Source organism: Budorcas taxicolor, chromosome 15, assembly GCF_023091745.1.
Source record: "Budorcas taxicolor isolate Tak-1 chromosome 15, Takin1.1, whole genome shotgun sequence".
NCBI lineage: Eukaryota > Metazoa > Chordata > Mammalia > Artiodactyla > Bovidae > Budorcas > Budorcas taxicolor.
This window is the reverse complement of record NC_068924.1, coordinates 18,017,683-18,040,952: the sequence shown is the minus strand read 5'-3', so window position 1 is coordinate 18,040,952 and position 23,270 is coordinate 18,017,683. Positions and strand designations below refer to the sequence as shown.

At 38.1% G+C, this 23,270-nt stretch overlaps 1 protein-coding gene across 1 annotated transcript in view; it reads right to left on the bottom strand.

Annotated features, from left to right (window-relative positions):
- The window catches only part of DDX10 (DEAD-box helicase 10), a 317,926-nt gene that overhangs the window by 102,079 nt on the left and 192,577 nt on the right, over positions 1 to 23,270 (bottom strand). The window contains exon 16 of the mRNA XM_052652790.1: positions 23,168 to 23,224. Within this exon, the coding sequence (XP_052508750.1) occupies positions 23,168 to 23,224 (57 nt within the window). The remainder of the gene's footprint in view (positions 1 to 23,167; positions 23,225 to 23,270) is intronic.

The following is a 23,270-nucleotide window of genomic DNA, read 5'->3' as shown; positions in this document are numbered from 1 at the left end:
CAGAGAATACCAAGTTGCAACATCTATAAGATTAGGAGTTTCCTATGATCTTGGGTCCCAAGATATTATTCACATGAAAGGGCCTTTAAGTCAAACCATATATGAAGGGCTGCCTGAAGACAGAATTTAATAATATTTCCTTAATGGCTGAGGACAAAAATTACCACCTTTCTATATCAGAGTGGTGTCCTCTGGGTCTACTGAGATTCCTGGGGGCTCTCTGTCACTATTCTACTGTGCTTTCGATAATGAGGTCTGTTTTATTAATAATTTTACTACAAATTTTTCTTATCTCATTTGCCTGATGATCGAGCACTGGCCTTTCACAAACTACTTGTTCTAATTTGCTGTTTATCCCATGTAGCCTCAGAACCCACCAAATCACGTTTGTCAGAACTGTGACTAAAATACCAATCGATGTGTAAGGGCTGCAGCTCTTCCCTGGAGGCAGAATGCATGTGCTTGGTGCCCAGGTGCTGGGACCTCTTTGCTGACTAGCCAGAGGCTTTTGTTCACTTCCTGGTTCTTGACTGTGATAGTTTTCAAAAAAGTGAGGTACTGTATCAAGGATGACATTAGACTTCAACTTTTAAAATTAATTATGTGCTTAAATTCATACTTTACATCCTCAGGAGAAACAAATCAAAATTCAAAATTTTCTACTCTCATTACTCTCTCTATATATATATACACATACACACACACACACACACACACACACACACAACACTAAAACATAAGCTGATATATAAACACACATCTGTACATCTGCTCACAACTCTTCAAGGCTATCACCCACTAATACAGTATATTCTGCTTATTATAACATTCAAGACCTTTTATTTCCAACCTCAACCTGAACTACTTCACTTCTTGCCTGGAGAATCCCAGGGACAGTGGAGCCTGGTGTGCTGCCGTCTATGGGGTTACACAGAGTCGGACATGACTGAAGTGACTTAGCAGCAGCATGCCTCAGAAAAAACTCTGCTGCTAATAATTTGTGACTAATTCTCCCCTGCCTCTACTTGATGCCAACTTTTACATTCAACCCTATTTATTGTCAATAAAATAGTTCTATGGTCCATTACAATTAAAAAACTTTCAGGAACACTTATCTTGATTTATGCTTCAAGGCTTGACTCAAATGCCCTCCTTTCCTGAGATACTCTCTTTTTTGAATTCTACAAGTAAAAAATAATCTCTCCAACTTCCAAACTGTTCGTACCTTGTATCACTCATGGGTGGTGGTGTTGCTACAACAATTGTGCCCTTTATTTCATCTCTCTTACTAGATCTGTCTTCTAGAACAGAAATTAAATGCAAGGTTTTAGACTCAGATAGTCATTTACTGAATGCAAGTCCTTGGACAAGTTTATTTGACTTTTTTAAGGCTCGAGTCCCTTATCTATCTTATTGTGTTGAGAATACCTACATGTGAGTAGTAATAAATAAAATGTCTTAGTAAAGAGTACAGTACATAATAGATCAATATTGATAGCTATTAAAAATGGCTCTCTGTTTCAGATCTTTGTACTCCCTAGAGCAGTCAGTACATATGTACCAACTTGGGTGCCAAGTTTAGGAAAACTTAGGTAATCTTTGACTTATCTCTCTCAGTCTCCCCAGACCCCATCAGTCACCAACCAGTCTCCCCAGGCCTAATCAATCAGTCACCAATCTTTGATAGCTATGTTTCTTGAATATCTTGAACAAAATGTCCTTTCCTCACTACCCTTCCTAGCCCTCCAGTCCAACCACACAACGCAATCAAAATTAACCTTGATAAGGTCATACTGATATTTTAATTGCCAAACTATGTCTGTTTTCAGTTTCCGTTCCAGTTTATCTCTCTGTAGTATTTAGCACTCTTGACTAGCTCCTACTTTAAATTCTCTTTCTGTACTTTTGAAACCAATATACCAATTTTCCTTCCTCTATCTTTCCAATAGTATCTTCTCAATTGTTCTAACTGCTTTTCATATGCCTGCCCCTTAAATGTTGCTGTTCCCTGGGATTTGTGACCTGGCTTTCGCACTCTCATCACCTCTATGGAGTCAGATCATCTATAGCTTGGAATTCCAAATCACTATCGACAAAGAAGTATACAACTCTCTACACTAAAATCACTTCATCTGTTAAATGAGCATGATAATATTATTACCTATAACTTCAAGGGCTGAAATTTATACACTAAGACACACTTCTGAAAATCCATAGAAAGTAATATCTGACACATGCAAAGTGCCATATAAACATTTCACTTTCCTCTCCTTTGGCTTCAACCATTATATATGTAGACAATTCACAAAACTTCTCTATCATAGCATTCATTATACTGTACTAGCTACAGAGTTCTTCTATTTGATTTCTAGTTCCTCAAGAGCACATTAATTCAATCATGTAATTATGAAGGCTAACACATAGTAAGCTCTCAAGAAATGTGCATAGAATAAAAGGATAAATTTTTTTAAGATCATCCAACTGCGTATGCTGGAACCCTCCTTTAATCTTCAGTGCATTCCCCACTCCTGAATCATACCAAAGCTTTAACTAAGCATTGAGACCATCTATGATCTACCGACTTTCACCAGCTCTGCTGCTGCTGCTGCTTCTGCTGCTGCTAAGTCACTTCAGTCATGTCCGACTCTGTGCGACCCCATAGACGGCAGCCCACCAGGCTCCGCCGTCCCTGGGATTCTCCAGGCAAGAACACTGGACTGGGTTGCCAATTCCTTCTCCAATGCATGAAAGTGAAAACTGAAAGTAAAGTCGCTCAGTCGTGCCCGACTCTTAGTGACCCCATGGACTGCAGCCTACCAGGCTCCTCTGTCCATGGGATTTTCCAGGCAAGAGTACTGGAGTGGGGTGCCATTGCCTTCTCTCTAGCTCCTGTTATTCCTCTTGTATACCAGTAAAAACCAATAGACCCTCCCAAATCTGATGTTTCCCAAAAGCCCCCAAAATGCCAATCAAGCCTTTTATACTGGAGTAGTTACAGTCTCTGGAGAAGGCAATGGCACCCCGCTCCAGTACTCTTGCCTGGAAAATCCCATGGATGGAGGAGCCTGGTAGGCTGCAGTCCATGGGGTCGCAAAGAGTCGGACACGACTGAGCGACTTCACTTTGACTTTTCACTTTCATGCGTTGGAGAAGGAAATGGCAACCCACTCCAGTATTCTTGCCTAGAGAATCCCAGGGATTGGGGAGCCTGGTGGGCTGCTGTTTGTGGGGTCGCACAGAGTTGGACATGACTGAAGCGACTTAGCAGCAGCAGCAGTTACAGTCTCTTGCTGTATTTCTATTACTGGTGATAATACTACACAAAATAGACAACACACCTGCAAGTAATATTTGGAAAGGTTAGAAAGGACTGAAAAATGATAGAAAATATTATACGCTCTTGAATAAAAAAAAGAACAAGTGAGAAATAGAGCTGAGAGGGCTCATAAAGAACATCTATTCCAAGATACTTTGAGCCAGTTGAGAAATCTGCTCAAGGCCACATAGTGATCCATTGGCAGCACAGAAGTCAGGCTCCCAGGCCATTAGACCTTCTAGGTCAGCCTAACAAACCAGGTCCACTTTATCCCAGTGCGATCACTCATAGGACTCTCTCCTGGCCCCAACACTAAGCTGGAAAATGCAGGACTTACTTGTGTACATGACATGGAGAAGCCAAATCCTGGAGGTCTTTGTCGAAGAACTGACTCATTAGAAAAGACCCTGATACTGGGAAAGACTGAAGGCAGGAGAAGGGGATGACAGAGGATGAGATGGTTGGATGGCATCACTGATTCAATGGATATGAGTCTGAGTAAACTCTGGGAGTTGACGATGGACAGGGAAGCCTTGTGTGCTGCAGTCCATGGAGTTGCAAAGAGTTGGACACGACTGAGTGACTGAACTGAATAATCTGGCAGTTAATGATAAAAGCTAATCTTAAACCCTAAACCTATAATGTAACACTTCTGATGGATTTACAGTAGACTACAAGTATCAATCTTAATTTTTTCTTTTACTTAGAGATAACTCAATATTTTCTCTTCCTTCTTTTACTTTCTGTTATCCTCAAAGGAACACCACAAAAATACCATGTACCAGCTGTACAGAGAAGGGCAAAAATCTTAGAGTTGGATATATGCCAGAAGACAGCGATCAATGGAGTTGTGTTTAGAATTTAGATGAGACTCGTGTTAAAAGCAATTCAATGAGGCTGAAGCTCTACGACAATATACTTTCTATTTTTCAAAGAAAAGCTGCACTAATATAAATAAATGAATAAGACTGAGATTGTGTATCATTTTCAACTGAATGAAATGAAATGACTTTAGAAAATCAAAATCAAATATGTCTGTAATAAAGGAGAAAACTGATGCACACAGCTGAAAATCAAGATAAGTAAAATAAAACAATTGGTCTTAATTCTAGCAGTAATTATCTTACAGTTCAAAGACAGACAAGCAATATGTTTCTTGATAAAGGCACTTTGGATCATGCATATGCTATTTCTGCAGTGTTTTCCAAGCTTAACAACTGATCTGGAATTGCAAGAAATTTACTCCCTCAAGAAAAGATAAAATGAGGCTATATTAACAAAAAGAGCCTACCTCCTCCTCAATAACACTATAAACTCTTACTAGACCAGGTACATGACAGACTCAGAAAGTACTTGTTATGATGTTTAAGGAGTAAATACTTAATTCACACAAAATGTGCATAGAAAGTATTTGAATAACCAGGTCTATGGCAAGAACAAGGTAAACTAAATGAAAAAACCCTACTTATGGAAAGAAAATCACATCTCTGATTAGATGATCCTTCACGTTCTGAATATTTCTCAGTTCTCTGCCAGTTATTATTTCAATTTATGAAGTTACAGTAATTACACATAGGGACCATTCATATTAATGTCTGTTTCATTACTTCTGCGCTCCCTATTTTAAATAAAATACAATTCAATAGCTCTCACTTTGTCCCAGTGGGCAAGTGGGCATGAACAATAGAAACCTACATAACATTTTAGGGCTACCAAGCCACTTCATAAATTTTTAAAGTTAATTAATTTATTTTAATTGGAGGCTAATTACTTTCCAATATTGTAGTGGGTTTTGCCATACATTGACATGAATCAGCCATGGGTGTACATGTGTTCCCCATTCTGAACCCCCCTCCCACCTCCTTCCCTATCCCATCCCTCTGGGTCATCCCAGTACACCAGCCCTGAGCACCCTGTCTCACGCATTGAACCTGGACTGGCGATCTATTTCACATATGATGATATACATGTTTCAATGCTATTCTCTCAAATCATCCCACCCTCGCCTTCTCCCACAGAGTCCAAAAGTCTGTTCTTTACATCTGTGTCTCTCTTGCTGTCTCGCATACAGGGTCATCATTACTCTTTCTAAATTCCATATATATGCATTAATATACTCTATTGGTGTTTTTCTTTCTGACTTACTTCACTCTGTATAACAGGCTCCAGTTTCACCCACCTCATTAGAACTGATTTAGTGAAGAAAACAGAAAATTCATTGGGGCAGAAAGATTTAAAATCTCTGAACAGCACAATGACTACTGTGCTTCTTTTAGAAAATACACATTTTATTTTTTAACTTGCATGAGAATGAAAAGAACATTGATTTTCTCATTTCAGAGAAAGTTAATAAGTTTTAGTGGGTGAAACATCATACTTCTTAGAACAAGGGGATTTTAAAAAGAAATGTGCATTTGAGGAATATAAATTATTAACTTTCTTTCATAGCTTTCATAAAACAAGGATGACGCTAGGGACTAAAGTTCTTAACTCTTCTCAAGTTACAAGAGTTATAATACCCTGCATATTCCTAAACTCACAAATTAAAGCATCCTGATTAAAAACACATATAAAGATGCAGTCTACCACAACATTTTTTAAAAGAACCATTTTTAAATTGAAGTATGACATACATTCAGGAAAGTGCAGAAATCATAAGAATACAGCTTGATGAATTTTCACATGAACAACCTCATGTATCCGCAATACAGAATAAGAACTCAGAATACTCCCAAGTTATATAGAAGCCTGTCCTCATGCTCATTTCCAGCAACAACCCTTACTTTCCCCCAAAAGAAATCCCACCACCCTGACTCTAATGCCAAATGTTAGTTTTACTTAATAAATAAATAAATAAATAAATTCATGTAAACAGAATACTGTAATGTTTACTCTTTTGTGTCTGGATTCTTTTGCTCACTATTTGTGAAATCTGTCCTTGTTATTGCATGTAACAATAATTCTTTGAAACTCTATACAGCAGATTCTTGAACAGCACAGGTTTGAATGGTGTGGGTCCACTTACATGTGAATTATTTTCATAATACATGCTACAGTACTATGTGATCATGGTTAATTGAATCTGCAGACTCATTTAGTTCAGTTCAGTCGCTCAGTCATGTCTGACTCTTTGCGACCCCATGAATCACAGCATGCCAGGCCTTCCTGTTCATCACCATCTCCCGGAGTTCACTCAGACTCACGTCCATCGAGTCAGTGATGCCATCCAGCCATCTCATCCTCTGTCGTCCCCTTTTCCTCCTGCCCCCAATCCCTCCCAGCATCAAAGTCTTTTCCAATGAGTCAACTCTTTGCATGAGATGGCCAGAGTACTGGAGTTTCAGCTTCAGCATCATTCCTTCCAAAGAACACCCAGGGCTGATCTCCTTCAGAATGGACTGGTTGGATCTCTTTGCAGTCCAAAAGAGTCTTTTCCAACACCACAGTTCAAAAGCATCAATTCTTCGGTGCTCAGCTTTCTTCACAGTCCAACTCTAACATCCATACATGACCACTGGAAAAACAATAGCCTTGACTAGATGGACCTTTGTTGGCAAAGTAATATCACTGCTTTTCAGTATGCTATCTAGGTTGGTCATAACTTTCCTTCCAAGGAGTAAGCATCTTTTAACTTCATGGCTGCAGTTACCATCTGCAGTAATTTTGGAGCCCCCAAAAATAAAGTCTGACACTGTTTCCCCATCTATTTCCCATGAAGTGATGGGACCAGATGCCATGACCTTAGGTTTCTGAATGTTGAGCTTTAAGCCAACTTTTTCACTCTCCTCTTTCACTTTCATCAAGAGGCTTTTGAGTTCCTCTTCACTTTCTGCCATAAGGGTGGTGTCATCTGCATATCTGAGGTTATTGATATTTCTTCCGGCAATCTTGAGTCCAGCTTGTGCTTCTTCCAGCCCAGCGTTTCTCATGATGTACTCTGCATATAAGTTAAATCAGCAGGGTGACAATATACAGCCTTGACATACTCCTTTTCCTATTTAGAACCAGTCTGTTGTTCCATGTCTAGTTCTAACTTGCTTCCTGACCTGCATACAGGTTTCTCAAGAGGCAGGTCAGGTGGTCTGGTATTCCCATCTCTTTCAGAATTTTCCACAGTTTATTGTGACCCACACAGTCAAAAAAGCAGAAATAGAAGTTTTTCTGGAACTCTCTTGCATTTTCCATGATCCAGCAGATGATGGCAATTTGATCTCTGGTTCCTCTGCCTTTTCTAAAACCAGCTTGAACATCAGGAATTTCACAGCTCATGTATTTCTGAAGCCTGGCTTGGAGAATTTTGAGCATCTGCAGACTAGGTACTGGAAATACAGAGGGTTGATTGTGATTTATACTTGAATTTTTCACTGTGTGTGGGTTGGCATCCCTAACTTCCATATTGTTCAAGGATCAATGTAATGTTTATTTGTAATAAAGACAAGTTTGATCTATTCTATACTTTGAGTTATTGCTACAATTTGATGATTACAAACAGTGCTTTGTGAATATCTTCTGGTAAACATGCTTGCATTTCTCTTGGGTATATTCCTAGGACAGTAAGTGTGAGACATAGCATAGGTATACGTTCAGCTTAGCCACTGCCTAAACTACTAAAAAGGAAAAGTAAAGTTTACAGAATTACAGTGATTTTGTACCTAAATATACAGTGAATTAAGGAAAAAGGAGGACAGAAACCTGAGGTGTTTTTTTTTTCTTTAAACCTACTAATTAGGTACACAACCTTAACCAAGTCACTTGCCTAGCTTCTCCCCAGTAAAGTTTTTCAACTGCCAGATAACTATAATAGCTTAGACTTATTATATAAAGTGATTAATCAAGCATGATAATCTTGATAAAAGTTTTTTGAAAAGGATAAAATGCTAGATGATATTACAGAAAATTTATACTACCAACACAGTCTATAAACAACAAATTTCGGAGTTCTTATCAAGTAAAGAATCTTTGACTCCTATAATATATATTTAATAAAGAAAATGAAAAAATATTCCTGCATAAAATATTACAGACATCTGGTTACATTTTTACCTAAAGTGAGAAAATATAGCAAATAGGAAATCATTTAATGTTGCTAATAATAACTGCAATAATAAGAGTAACAAAATTAGCTAAACAGAGCTCTATAGTTATATTACATATATAATTCTTTAGAGGATTTAAAAAAAGATGTTAGTGAGAAAAGTCTTCTCAACAATGTTTCTGCTATATTTGATTACCTCCATGAACAAAGTCTTTTACCCACTAATGTTTCTCGTTATAACACTGGCCTATGGTGCTTTCTCACAGAAGCGAGAGCTTACTATAAGAGAGCTAATTATTATTAAGCTTTATTTTAGCTTAAAAAGGCAGCAATAAAGCTTGGTCACTTTATATTCCACAAACAACACAGTAGTAAGTAAAAAGTTCACCACCACCACCTCCTCACCCAAGAGGTTTCCTTAAGTCACTAAAATGTGTTTCACACAGGAATAAGAGATAGCATAAATGCTTGAAAATCCAGCAACCAGTGCAGAAGACACAAGAGATGTGAGTTCAATCCCTGGGTCGGGAAGATCCCTGAGAGTAGGAAATGGTCACCAACTTCACTATTCTTACCTGGAAAATTCCATGGACAGAGAAGCCTGGAGGGCTACAGCCAATGGGGTCACAAAGAGTAGGACACGACTAAGTGTGCACATACAAACACCAAGATCAGGATGGCCTTTAGAAACTAATGCAAAACTTATAATCATTGACTGTTCAAGGAGTCTGGGTTAGGATGATGGAGTAGAAGATCCTGAGTTCATTTCCTCCAACAGACATACCAAAACTACAACTAGCGGACTATCTCTGAGAACAAACTGAAGACTAGCAGAGCAGATTTTTTTTACAATTAAAGTATATGAAGAAAAGGCCACACTGAGACTGGCAGAAGGGCACAGCCAAGTCCAGTCAGAATCCACACCCCTGGTGCAAAGACACACAAGAGGAGGGATGTGACAACCACAGAGGTCTCCCCTAAAGAGCTGGGGTTCCAAGTTCCACACTGGGTAACCTCCACAGGGGAGCGTGCACCAGGAGGATGAGCTCCCATTACATCTGGTTTGAAAACTAGTGGACTTTATGTCTGGAAGGGCTGGAAGATGACTGTGGGAAACCAAGACTCTTCTTTAAGGACTTGCACACAAACTCACTCACTCCAAGTCCCAGCACAGAGGCAGCAACTTAAAAAACACCTGTGTAATACAAGAAGATTCACTGACTAATTTTAGGGTGTATGCCAGAGGGACATGGATTTGGTTGAAGTTTCTCCTGGGACAAAAATACTGGTAAGAGCCTGCTTTTTTATTCTCCTCTCACCTAGTTGGTCTGGCGCTGGTGGCATGTCTGTCACCTCTCCATCAATCTAGCTAACACCATGAACTCTGCTCCTACACGCCTCTGAGAACTGCCCTGCCCAGCACTCCTTCAAAGTATGTCCCATTCCAAGAGGCAAGGCCCACACACCAGCACACCTGCAAGAAAGCAGCCAGTCACACTGGAGGCCAGCTCCACACATCAGTATGCCCAAAGCAGTCCCAGCCAGCCAAGGACAAGCTCCATCCACTAGGATGTCCACGAGAGTCGACAGTCATAGCAGAGCCACCCAGCCAGCGGGCCTTGGGGCCAAATACACCCACAGCAATAATGGCTCAACAACAGTAGAAGGACCATGCAGGGGATATCCCTGGGGCACTTGGCTCTGGTGACAAGGGCTTTAAATGGAAAAGAAACGGCCATAACCAGAGACAAAAAATTATGGAACAACAACCAAAAAAATCTCAATGGTAAAAGCAAGCATACAGTAAAGGTAGTGTATCAAGTATTAAAACCATCTTTTTAAAGAATTAGTTTAAGCAATTCACAAAATTTTAAAATGTAAAACATGACATCAAAAACATAAAATATTGGAGAGGGGGGTGACAGAAATGTAGCACATTTAGAATGGCCTCAAACCTAAGTGACCATCAATTTAAATAGACTACTATAAATGTAGGTGTTACATATGAACCTCATGGTTTACCAAAAACCTAACAAGATACACAAAAAATAAAAAAAAAGAAATACAAAGGATTGTGAGATTACTACAAATAATTAATTGAACAGCAACAAATTGGATAACCTAGAAGAAATGGATAAATTCCTAGAAACATACAATTTCCCATGACTGAATGAAAAATAAATAGAAAATCTGAACAGACCAATCACTATTAATGAAATCGAGTCAGTAATCAAACAATTCCCAACAAACAAAAATGTAGCACAAAAAGGCTTCACAGGTGACTTTTACCAAACATTTAAAGAAGAGTTAACAACTATCCTCAAACTATTACAAAAAACTGAAGCAGGAATCCTTCCAAATCCAAGAAAGGATGCAAAGAGGTCAGCATCTTCCTGCTATCAATACCAGATAAAGATATTTCAAAAAGAGAAAATTACAGGCCAACACCAATGATAAGAGAGAGATGCAAAAACCCTCAACAAAATATTGGTAAAGAAAAATCAACAGTACATTAAAATGATCATACATCATAACCAAGTGGGATTTAATCCTAAGGAGGCAAGAATGGTTTAATATCTTCAAATCAATCAATATACCACACTATCAAATTAAAGGATAAATATGATATTGATCATGTCAATAGACACAGAAAAAGCATCTGAAAAAATTCAGCCTCCATTTATGACACAGACTCCACAGAAAGTGAACATAGAAGGAACATGCCTCAGTATAATAAAGGCTATATATGACAAACCCACAATTAACATAAGAGGCAACAATGAAAGGCTGAGAGCTTTTTCTCTCAGATTAGGAACAAGAAAAAAATGCCTACTCTCACCACTTTTTTTCAACATAGTATTGGAAGTTCTAACCACAGAAACCAGACAGGAAAAAGAGATAAAATGCATCCAAATTGGAAATGAAGAAGTAAAAGTCACTATTTGCCAATGATATAACATGTTGGAACTTCACAAGACACCAAGCAGCCAAAGCATCTTAAGAAAGATGAACAAAGCTGCCAAGTATCGTGGGCCCTGATTTCAAACTATATTACAAAGCTATAGTAATCAAAATTGTATCTTAATAGTATAAAAACAGACACATGGATCAATGAAATAGAAAAGAGAGTTCAGAATTAAGCCCATGCTTATATACAATCAATTAATTTGTGACAAAGGAACCAAAAATATACATTGAGGCAAAGAAACCTCAACAAAAGCTACTTGTGAAAGAAGAAAAATGGACTACTTACCAATACAACATACAAAAGTCAATTCAAAATGGATTAAAGATTTAAATGGAAACCCTAAAACCATAAAATACAAGGGGAAAAAAACACAGGCAATATGTATGCTCTTTGACATGGGTCTTAGCAATATATATATATTTTTTTGGCTCTGTCTCCTAAAGACTGATCAGTCTTTCAGGATCAATGAAATAGAAAAGAGAGTTCAGAATTGTCACCCTGCTTATTTAACTTATATGCAGAGTACATCACACAAAATGCCAGGCTGGATGAAACACAAGCTGGAATTAAGATTGCCAGGAGAAATATCAACAACCTCAGATATGCAGATGACACCATCCTAATGGCAGAAAGGAAAGAGGAACTAAAAAGCCACTTGATGAAGGTGAAAGAGGAGAGTGAAAAAGCTGGCTTAAAATTCAACATTCAAAAACTAAGATCATGACACCCAGTCCCACTACTTCATGGCAAATAGATGGGGAAACAATGGAAACAGAGACAGACTTTATTTTCTTGGGCTCCAAAATCACTGCGGACAGTGACTGCAGCTACAAAATTAAAAGAGGCTTGCTCCTTGGAAGAAAAGCGATGACCAACCTAGACAGCATATTAAAAAGCAGAGACATTACTTTGCCGACAAAGGTTCATATAGTCAAAGCTATGGTTTTTCTAGTACTTGTGCACAGATGTGAGAGCTGGACAATAAAAAAAGCTGAGCAACAAAGAATTGATGGTTTTGAACAGTGGTGTTGGAGAAGACTCTTGAGAGTCCCTTGGACTGCAAGAAGATCAAACCAATCAATCTTAAAGAAAATTAACCCTGAATATTCATTGAACATCAATTCAACATTCATTGATGCTGAAGCTCCATAACTCTGGCCACCTGATATGAAGGGCCAACTCACTGGCAAAGACCATGATGCTGGGAAAGACTGAAGGCAGGAGGAGAAGGCAACAACAGAGGACAAGATGGTTAGGTGGCATCACTGATTCAACAGACATGAGTTTGAGCAAACTCTGGGAAACAGTGACGGACAAGGAAGCCTGGCATGCATGGTTCAAAAAGAGTCAAACAGAGCTGGGGGACTGAACAACAACAACAACAACTCCTCAGGGAAGCTCAAGAAAAGCAAAAATAAACAAATGGGACTCCATCAAATTAAACAGCTTTAGCACAGTGAAGGAAATCATCAATACAACAAAAAGGAGGCCTAAGAATGAATGGGAGAAGATATTTGCAAATGATATACCTGATAAGGGATTAATATCCAAAATATACAAATAAGTTACACTCAATATCAAAAACACTAAACAACCTAATTAAAAATTAGGCAGAGGACATGAATAGACATTTTCCCAGAAAGAAATTCAGATGACCAACAGACACAGGAAAAGATGCTCAAAGAAATGCAAATCAAAACCACAAAGAGACATTGCTGCATACCTGTTAGAATAGCTATTAGCAAAAAGATAACAAAAAACAAAAATTGGTGAGGATGTAGCAAAAGTAAACTGTCATGCACTACTGGTAGGAATGTAAATTGGTACAGCTAGTATGAGAACTAGTATTTAAGTTCTTCAGAAAATTAAAACTAGAATTACAATATGATCCAGCAATTCCATTTATAATTAGTTATTCAAAGAAAATGAAAACACTAATTAGAAAAGACCTATGCACCCCTATTTTCATTGCAGCACTATTTACAGTAGCCAAAGTAGGAAACTGAAATGTCCACTGACAAATGGATGGATGAAGAGGAGGTGGTATATATACACCATGGACTGCCATTCAGCCATAAAGAAAGTCACACCTTGCCATTTGTGACAATGTGGATGAAACTAGAGGGTATTACGCTAATTAAAATAAGTCAGACAAACAAATACCATATGATTTCACTCATATACCGAATCTAAAAAACAAAACAAAATAAAATAGATACAGACTCACAGATACAGAGAACAACCCAGCAATCACCAGAGCGGAGGGGAGTGCAGCAGAACAGGTGAAGGGGATTAAGACGTACTAACTTAAGAGTTATAAAATAAATAAGTCATGGGCATATAATATACAGCATAGGGAACATACTTGATAATATTCCAATAACTGTGTATGGTGACAGATGGTTACCAGACTTATTGTGGTGCTCAATTCATAAGGTACACAAATGTTGAATCACTATGCTGTACAACTAAAATTAATGTAATAATCTATTTGACCTATACTTCAATTAAATTTTTAAAAAGAATATAAATCATCAAAGTATCTATAACTTAAGATAAGGAGGATAAACCATGACTGAGTATAAAGGGCATCAAAAGGATTACTTGATGTTGTTTGGTCCAATCTGAACGCAGAGTCCTAATGTTTTGGAATGGATCTAAATGACCACCCAACTAAGCAGAATCCAACAGACCATTTAAAAATACAATGTTCATCTATAACATATACAAAAGACCATATATATATATATTTAATATATATTCAAATATTTATCCATTTATTTTATACATATGAGAGAGAATGTAAGCACATGAGTGCTTTTCTGACACCTTATTCAAATATGTCGAGTCTATTTTCCTCCAATTTTATCTGGTTAGAACACTTTTATTTTGCAAATTTTAGAAAATAAAATTATTTAAGGTATTTTTTTCAGTACTCTTAACAATTCTTCTCATCCCTCTCCATGTATGCCATCCCTCTTTTCAAGAATGAAGGCTCTCTCCCTTCGAATATTCACTGGTTATTTTGGGGGGGCTGGAGCTGGGTCTTAGCTGTGTCATGTGGTATCTAGTTCCCTGACCAGGGATCAAACCTGCGTCCCCTGAATTAGGAGTGTGGAGGTCTTAGCCACTGCTGGACCACCAAGGAAGTCCCTCCTAAAACTGTCATTAAATTCTGTCTCAAAAATTGTCTCAGATTAATCTGGTCTAAATATGACTTGTTTTCTCAAAAATTTCTTCTTCTTCTCAGGGTTAATGGCTCACATAGCACATGCTTAAGATCATCCTTAATCTTAACACCCCCCTGCATGGCCTTCAGTGGTCATGAGCCAGGAGGTGAAGACAGACCTACATCTTTATGCTCACTCTTTCACTGTCTAACCACATTTTAATAAGACTGCAATTATTCAAGCAATCTATGTTAAACAGCATCAAATATTCAACATGACATTGCCAACAAAGTAGTTTTAGCAGGATCCATTGATGCGGATGATCAAAAAGTTTTTGTGAGCAAGGTACTAAATGACAGAATGAAGTCTCATAACTCCAATGGAGGTTAGGTTCCAAAACCACAGGCAAGGTGACAATCATCGTGATTAAACTACCAAAGAAAGTTCCTTTTATCACTCATAAACTACAATAGACATAGCTTTCTGTATTCAATTACACTAAAGCTTGAGAATGTCTAAGTTAGTAAAAAGGGGAAAGAAAAGGAAAGTCAATCAATGTGTACACACTGGGACAGGCTTCCCTGGTGGCTCAGCGGTAAAGAAATCACCTGTGGAGGAAGAGACGTAGATTCAATCCCTGGGTCAGGAAAATCCCCCGAAGCAGGAAATAGCAACCCATTCCAGTATTCTCGCCTGGGAAATCTCATAGACAGAAGAACATGGCAGGCTACAGTCCACAGGGTCACAAAGGGTCACACAAGACTGAGCGACTGAGCACATTATTAGCAAATAGGGTATGGATCAAGTATTCTAAAGAGATCCTGATTGCCTAAGAGTGTCATACATTCTGTTTTAATGTTAACCATCTATAACCTTCAGTTCAGTTCAGTCGCTCAGTAGTGTCCGACTCTTTGTGACCCCATGAATCGCAGCACACCAGGCCTCCCTGTCCATCACCATCTCCCGGAGTTCACTCAAACTCATGTCCATTGAGTCAGTGATGCCATCCAGCCATCTCATCCTCTGTCGTCCCCTTTTCCTCCTGCTCCCAATCCCTCCCAGCATCAGAGTCTTTTCCAATGAGTCAACTCTTCACATGAGGTGGCCAAAGTACTGGAGTTTCAGCTTTAGCATCATTCCTTCCAAAGAAATCCCAGGGCTGATCTCCTTTAGAATGGACTGGTTGGATCTCCTTGCGGTCCAAGGGACTCTCAAGAGTCTTCTCCAACACCACAGTTCAAAAGCATCAATTCTCCGGTGCTCAGCTTTCTTCACAGTCCAACTCTCATATCCATACATGACCACTGGAAAAACCATAGCCTTAACTAGATAGACCTTTGTTGGCAAAGTAATGTCTCTGCTTTTCAATATGCTATCTAGGTTGGTCATAACTTTCCTTCCAAGGAGTAAGCGTCTTTTAATTTCATGGCTGCAGTCACCATCTGCAGTGATTGTAGGTTAATGAGTTTGTTTGAAATTGTGCTGAATAAACAAGATGGGGGAGGAGAGGAGCATCAGCTTGGAGAGCCCGGGGAATACAGGGTACATTCACAATTCGGCAGAAATCGTGCAACTGTGGGCTTCCCTGGTGGCTCAGCGATAAAGAACCTGCCTGCAATGCAGGAGATGCAAATTCAGTCTCTGGGTCAGGAAGATCCGCTGGAGAAGGAATGGCAACCCACTCTAGTATTCTTGCCTGGAGAATCCCATGGACAGAGGGCCTGGCTGGCTACAGTCCACAGGGTGGCAAAGAGTCAGACATGACTGACATAGGAGTATGCTAACTTAAAGAATAAATATACCTGCATTTCATTGATGTGCTCAAAAAGTATTTATAAGCATTTACTATGTGCCAGCTATGAAAAATCTCAGTTGCTGTTCACAAGGTGAGAGTACTAAAATGTGAATACTCTTGACTTTCCTTGAAAATGAGGTGACAGTATGGCCTTATGCTAAGCATCAAGGCTCTTTTAGTCTAGTAAAGTAGATTTGAATCAGGGCTCTGTGATATCCTTAGCCATGTGATCTTGGGGAAACTGCATAATCCTTCTTCATCTAGGAAATAAAGATAATACCAGCTCATACTATTGTTCATGAGGATTAAAGAAATAATGTATGTGAAGCCTTTAATTACAGTATTTGTAACAGAATAGGCAGTCAATAAATGATGAAATGAAATTCTAATTTGCTCAGCTGTATCTGACTCTTTGTGACCTCATGGACTGCAGCCCACTAGGCTCTTCTATCCATGGGATTTCCCAGGCAAGAATACTGGAGTGGCTTGCTGTTTCCTTCTCCAGGTGATCTTCCTGACCCAGGGATCACACCCAGGTGTCTTGCACTGCAGGCAGATTCTTTACCATCTGAGGCACCAGGGAAGCCCTAATAAATTATAGCTGCTATTAGTTATTATTATGCTTTATATTGGCCTTGAAAGTTATATTCCAAACTAATGTCATCATGAGTTTATTTATTCCTATTTATTCTGGCAGAAAAAATGGATATTCTTTTTTAAATCTTTTGATAAGTTTAACATTGATGCTACTGAAACTCACAGTATTACTTGGTTTACAACCCTTAATAAGTGTTGAGCTTGTGACTAAGAGTAGTATTAATAACTTCATTTTATTATATTTTAAAATGTGACACCTTAATACATTCAGTACTTCTTGGCATTTCACATATTGTTATAGAGAGAGTTTAAGGCAGAATGAAAAGCACACACATAATCACTCAGAGACCTGGGGTCTAGCCCCATTTTGCTGTTACTTAACTATAAGACTCTGGAAAAATCACCTATTCATTTAAGACCTCTATTTTCTCACCTGCTAAAGACTGAGTTTCCTCTTTAAAACTTTACACTCTTGGGAGAGGCAGGAATGGAGACTTACTGTTTAAGGGCCACGGAGTTTCAGTTCAGGATGGTGAGAGGATTCTGGAAATGGATAGTTGGCAATTGTTCACAGAAATGTGAATGTAATTAATGCCGCCAAATGGTACACATAAAAATGGCTAAAGCAGTAAATTTTAGGAAATATTTGACCATAATAAAGAATTTTACAGCCAGTGGTCTGTATCCCTTAAATCACTTATTCACCCCCTAATTCATTGAAACATTTATTAAGTGCTTATTATAAACCAAGCACTGTGCTAGGGAATACAAACAAGACTTAAGAGCACAGTGGGAAAAACAGACACCTGTCCAATTAAGTGTTATAAACTATCAGATGCTTCATAAAAGAGACTGGAGTAGAAGTTACAAAAGGAGGAGTCCATTACATCTGAGAGGGTTGGAAAAATCTTTTTAAGAAAGACCAATTAGCTGAGTGTTAAAAGAACAGCATGTGGATGATATGCATAACTAGAACTGTTCCTGCTCCCATAGTTAACTCCCATACTTAACTTCTGAATCTTCATGACTAGAACAGGATGATTCTCTGGCAGTAAACACTAGAAGTATCTCTTTATTAATCCAAGATGGTTAAAGGTTCAAATTTAGTAATCCCCTTCTGCATTATCACCAAAGAAAGAAAGAGGCTTGGGGGGAGTGGGTTGGAATTCAAAAGCCACTACATTAATCTCCAAGCAAACCACATCAACATTAGAATGACAATAAAAGCTACATGGGTTTTCACTGCTAATTCAGATAGACACTAAAGGGAAAAAAGTCTATCTTATAAAGACTCAATGTTGTTTATACAAGAAGAAGGACAGCATAATGGGTCTTATTATAGCACTAAAATATGGTATTATTTGAATAGCTGGCTTAGAGAAAGTGAATGACTCATTTAGGGCACCATTAAATAAGTGATTGTATCAGTGCAGCAAACAGTGCCCTGTGAGAGTTCAGACCCTTCATATGGGAGAGTAATTTACTTTCAGGGAGCACCTTTGCTTTCACTGGGAATTGGGACTATAAACAAACTTAGAGTTTCATTATTGTGTTTTCTAAAAGCTGTTTGGTTTAAAATAAACTAATCTTCTAGAGCCCTTGAAATTCTAAACACATTAAAAATAAAGAAAGAGAACAGTTAAATATTTCAGTTATAAATGTCAAAAAAGGAAAGAGGTGTTAGAAAATTTATATGAAACATGGAATGGGGAGGCATCTCCTCTTAAAATAAAAATATTCATTAGGTGTCAGTCAATAAAGCCCTGTCAAAAGGAAATAAATGCAAAGGCTTAAGACGCAGGAAAAGGTGGGAGTAACCATTACTAACATTTATTAACGTCTACTTGTAGCTCTAAGAGGAAAGATAATCCTTTAGCAGATGAGCGTACAGTAAGATATACTTTTTGTTACACATTTTGGCTCAGATCAAGGGGTCAGCCAGCAACTGAGATACAGACTGCTTTCCAGACTTAGTCTGGAGTTCTCTCCTTACTCAAGGAGTTTGTTATTAGTAATTTTCTATGAATAATTGTTAGCCTATGTACCACAGATCTGGTTTGTTTTTAAAGAAATAAAAAGTACAAGAGGTATAAAGTAACATACAAAAACAGTATGGGGCGGTAAGAATAACTGGAAATGAGGACTCAGGGAGCCTGAGTACACACAGCAGTTCTGCCATCAAAGAACCCACGGACGATGTTAAGTCATTTACTTGTTTTTAGTTTTAATTTATTTGAGTACTTTTTTTTCTTTTAATATTTATTTATTTGGCTGTGCCAGGTTTTATTTGTGGCACAGAGAACCTTCAATCTTCACTGCGGCACATGGAATCTTTGGACTATCTTTGATATTCAGTTGCAGCATGTGGGATCTAGCTCCCTGACCAGGGGTCAAACCTGGGCCTCCTGCACTGGGAGGACAGAGTCTGAGCTACTAGGCCACCAGGAAAGTCCCTGGGTTCTTACAAAATAACATGTATGTATGCATTTATGAATGTAAGTAGAAGCACTATCTCAAACAAAAGTTTCCCTGGAAGCTTCTGTACACACAGAGAATATAACAGGGGTGCTCTGAATGAAGACAAAATGGGAGCCTGGATTTCTGCCCAAATAACCCTCTTGTGTCCTGGCGGATACCTCAGCAGAACCCCTAGGCTATTCAGTGTACTATTTAAAATTGCTGGAATAGATGAGTGGATGTTTCACGTTCTTACATTTCATGGACAGGAAAAGTTCAAAAATATTTTGAAAGAACATAATATCAAAATAAATAAATTTAGGTTTGCTTCATGAAACTATTGCTGGCTGGAGAAAAAGATATTATAAACCAGTTTCAGGAAACACCTCCAGAATATCTCTCAAGGATATTCAAGTTCTAAAATTATACAACTTCTTCTATTCCTATTGTGAAAGAATTAACCAAAACCACTTTAGGTATCCAAGAAACTATTCTACTGTTGTATAAGTACATTAATAAAGTGCTTTAGAATTACTGAAAAAAAAATTAAATTAAATAAAACAAGGAGAAAATAAAGTTAAAATTTATGGTGGCTATACAATTCAACCTCAAAATGTACAATATCATTTTAAACATTGTTTTCATATAATTTCCCCCATACCTAAAAATAAGAACTATAAGCACCATCAGTAATATAGTCCAAGCAATGCTTAACTTTCAGGAAACTAAGCTGTTTCCTACTCTTTGCTCCTTCATACTCAGTATTCGGTTTCATCAAGCCACCCGGAGGTTGGTACAAACACTTGAGACCATCAAAGTAACATGAGGAAATCTAGCTGGATAATGAGGTAAAGCTGTATTTCTAGGATTATATAACCACCCTGAATCCAAAAAGCAAAGTGGTCTATTCATTATTGCTCCAACTACTTTTTCTTGTGCCAGATTAAAATTTCTAACTTATAAGAACATACAATATTCCGTTAGCTAAAGTAAAAGTCAAATATTCTTTAACAGTTTAAATATTTCTCTGCTAAAGAAAGTTTAAATACCCAAAGACCTCTATCTCTCAAATCACTAGACATTGGGTACCCCGAAAACTTTCTTAGAGTTTCAACTTCATATTTCTCTGTAACTCCTGGCACTGAATATAACATATTTTAAGCAGATCTTAGACATATCTTTTAGCAAAAAGTTGAATCAGCTTTCTGGGAAGTCCATTCCAACTTTATTTTACTACATTCTAACTTTAAAGCAATTTTTCTTCAAAATACTTACTTTGTTGGGAAAAGGATAACTACCAAGCATCATTTATAAAATTATAAACTCACAACATCATTAAACCTTCTCTTTTCTGGGTAATAAAGATAATTTTATCAACTTTCATTCTAATACATTTTTCCAGTTTCTAAAGTAACTACACTGTGTCTTCTAGATTCCTCTCCTGTAACATGAGGTTCACTAAATGAAGCACAAAACAAGGTAGAAAACAGCTCTGGAAGTCTTCCTTTCTCACACTTCTGTTTCTATGCATTGACTTCTTCAAATAGCTATAAATGGGTAAGACCACATCTCTGGTGGTAGAGTAAGTCACCACTTTCTTTTACCACTAAGGAATCCTTTAGATATAGATTCAGTGACTGAAGGATGCTCTGCACTTAAGCTGACCAGAAGGCCTCAGAAGGCAACAGCCTCAAGTCACACAATGTTTAACCATATTAGAAAGAAGATAAAATTTACTCTGAAACCAGCCATATCCATCACTTAAAGCATGTTTGCAGCACACATGCGCACATACAAACTCACACACACAATTGGAAAACCCATAATCTAGCTCATACATTTATTCTTAGATATCTATTACAGAACCTTGGGCCATCACCTCTTACAGAGTCCCTCCAACATCTTCTGGGTCTGTTTCCAAAGGGGCACCTGGAAAGCTCCAGCACCTCCACTTCTATAACTGTCATTTGCAAAGAAGCTGGGTACATACAGGGTAACCCGAGCCAACTCCTCGGCCTCCCTGAGTCGGCCTGAATCTGTCACTGCTGCCGCCCCTGGTATCCTGAGCAATGTGAGTCCTGGCTACAACCTGTCCTCACATCTCTCTGCCAACATCACTCTTCTAAAGGGGCTGCTGTCTCTGAGCGCTCACACAAGGCTATGAAATGCAGGCAGCTTGACTACTCAGAGCAATACTAAAACAGAGTCTACTGAAAGCTCTTGGCTGTGCAACAAAGTCAGTTGTTCTATTCTTTGTTCTCAATACAGCCCTTAGCGCTTGTTTTTAAATGAAACAACCTTTTGAAAAGGAAGTCCTCCTCCTTTCTCACACATCAGGAAACAAACACACATGACAGACATGGGAAGGGGTGCGGAGCAGAGGGGTGGGCTTGGCTTGAGGAGTTCACTTTAGAGGTCGATCCCAGTGGCAAAATCTAACTCTGAAGGCCTTTATCGCTTTTCATTTCCCAGCTGGCAATGTATCAAAACAAAATATATACAGCAACTTGTATGGAAAGAGAAGAAGCACAAGAGGCAGGCTCAAGCGTGAGAGCAATTTCTTTCTTACAGTTTAAACCACTATGAAAGATGAAGCATACAGTATCAACAAGTACAGAAAATAAACCATATTTAGTAATACATATAAATATGCACCAATACACACAAAGCAAATACAGTGACAGGCCTTTCTTTTGGCTCCAGATTATATCTTTCATTTTATAATTTCATTCACAGAAAGAAATAGGGGCCTTTTAGTAACATAAAATGGTTTATCTTTATGCTGAACATGCAATATTCACAAAATCCAAATGCTTTCATTAGATTTAAGATTTTCTTCTTAAATTTAAATTTTTCCCACTATAGTTCCTGAGATCTCATTTCTATGCCATGACTGTTCACATCTGCATTTTAAATGCAAATGCAGACTCCACCACCTGATTTAGCAAGTCAGGGTGCACGCACACTGTAGTTCTCGTTTTCAGGCACCTTTGACGACAGAGTGATATTTAATACTGAATGTAAGCAGTCTTTTCATCTTATACTGAAGAGTAATTGCTTCCCACTTTAGAACTATAGCATGAGTTATCATCTCTAACTTGTTCTCTAAGTGCATGGAAAAAAATGACAAAGAACATGATGGGTTTACTCAAGGGAGTCGGATCTTTGCTAACTGCTGAGAAGAAATCACAGCCAGTCAGGCAAAGCACAGTGAGATACAGCATGAGAAATGACATGCATTTCTGTGCCCTGGTTTGTGGAAATCATTTCTATTACATGTCCTCAGAATGCAGAGGCTGAATTTCCCATGGTGTCAAACATACCAGATAAAAATTACAGCTGCACATAGATGATGGTGTTTATAATTGTACATAATTTGAAAGAAACTGTACATATACAGCTGTTAAAATTTTTGTTTACAGAATTTAGTGAAGGTGGGAGACACAGAGTGCTTTCCCTCAGGTTCTAGGAGCTGAAGCAACCAATGCTTTCAAGGCTGTTATCAAGCTGGGTTTGCACAGGCTGCCTCCATAGTCTGAAGATGAAATACAATAAAATCCCACCAGGTCTGACCCAGAGTCAACCATTTCCTATACTTAGTATGCACAAAACAGAATAAGACGGTGCAAGTAGGAAGATAAAGCCCTATAAACAAACTATCTCGAAGAAACAAACGAATATGAGAAAGCAAATGACATACACATACAGACTTAAATCCAATTCAAATGTCATGATGTATAAATAAATATAAAATGCATATGGAAAAGAAGAGTATTTAAATTCCACTCAATGCTACAAACATTTTTCTCATTAAAATATAAACCCTTACCTTTGCTTGTCTCTTACTGGCTTCTCTTCTGGCTTCCCTTTCTTTCAGTCTTTTTTCCTACAGGAAGAGAGGGAAAATTAGCAATCTGTAAACTTATCTAGTA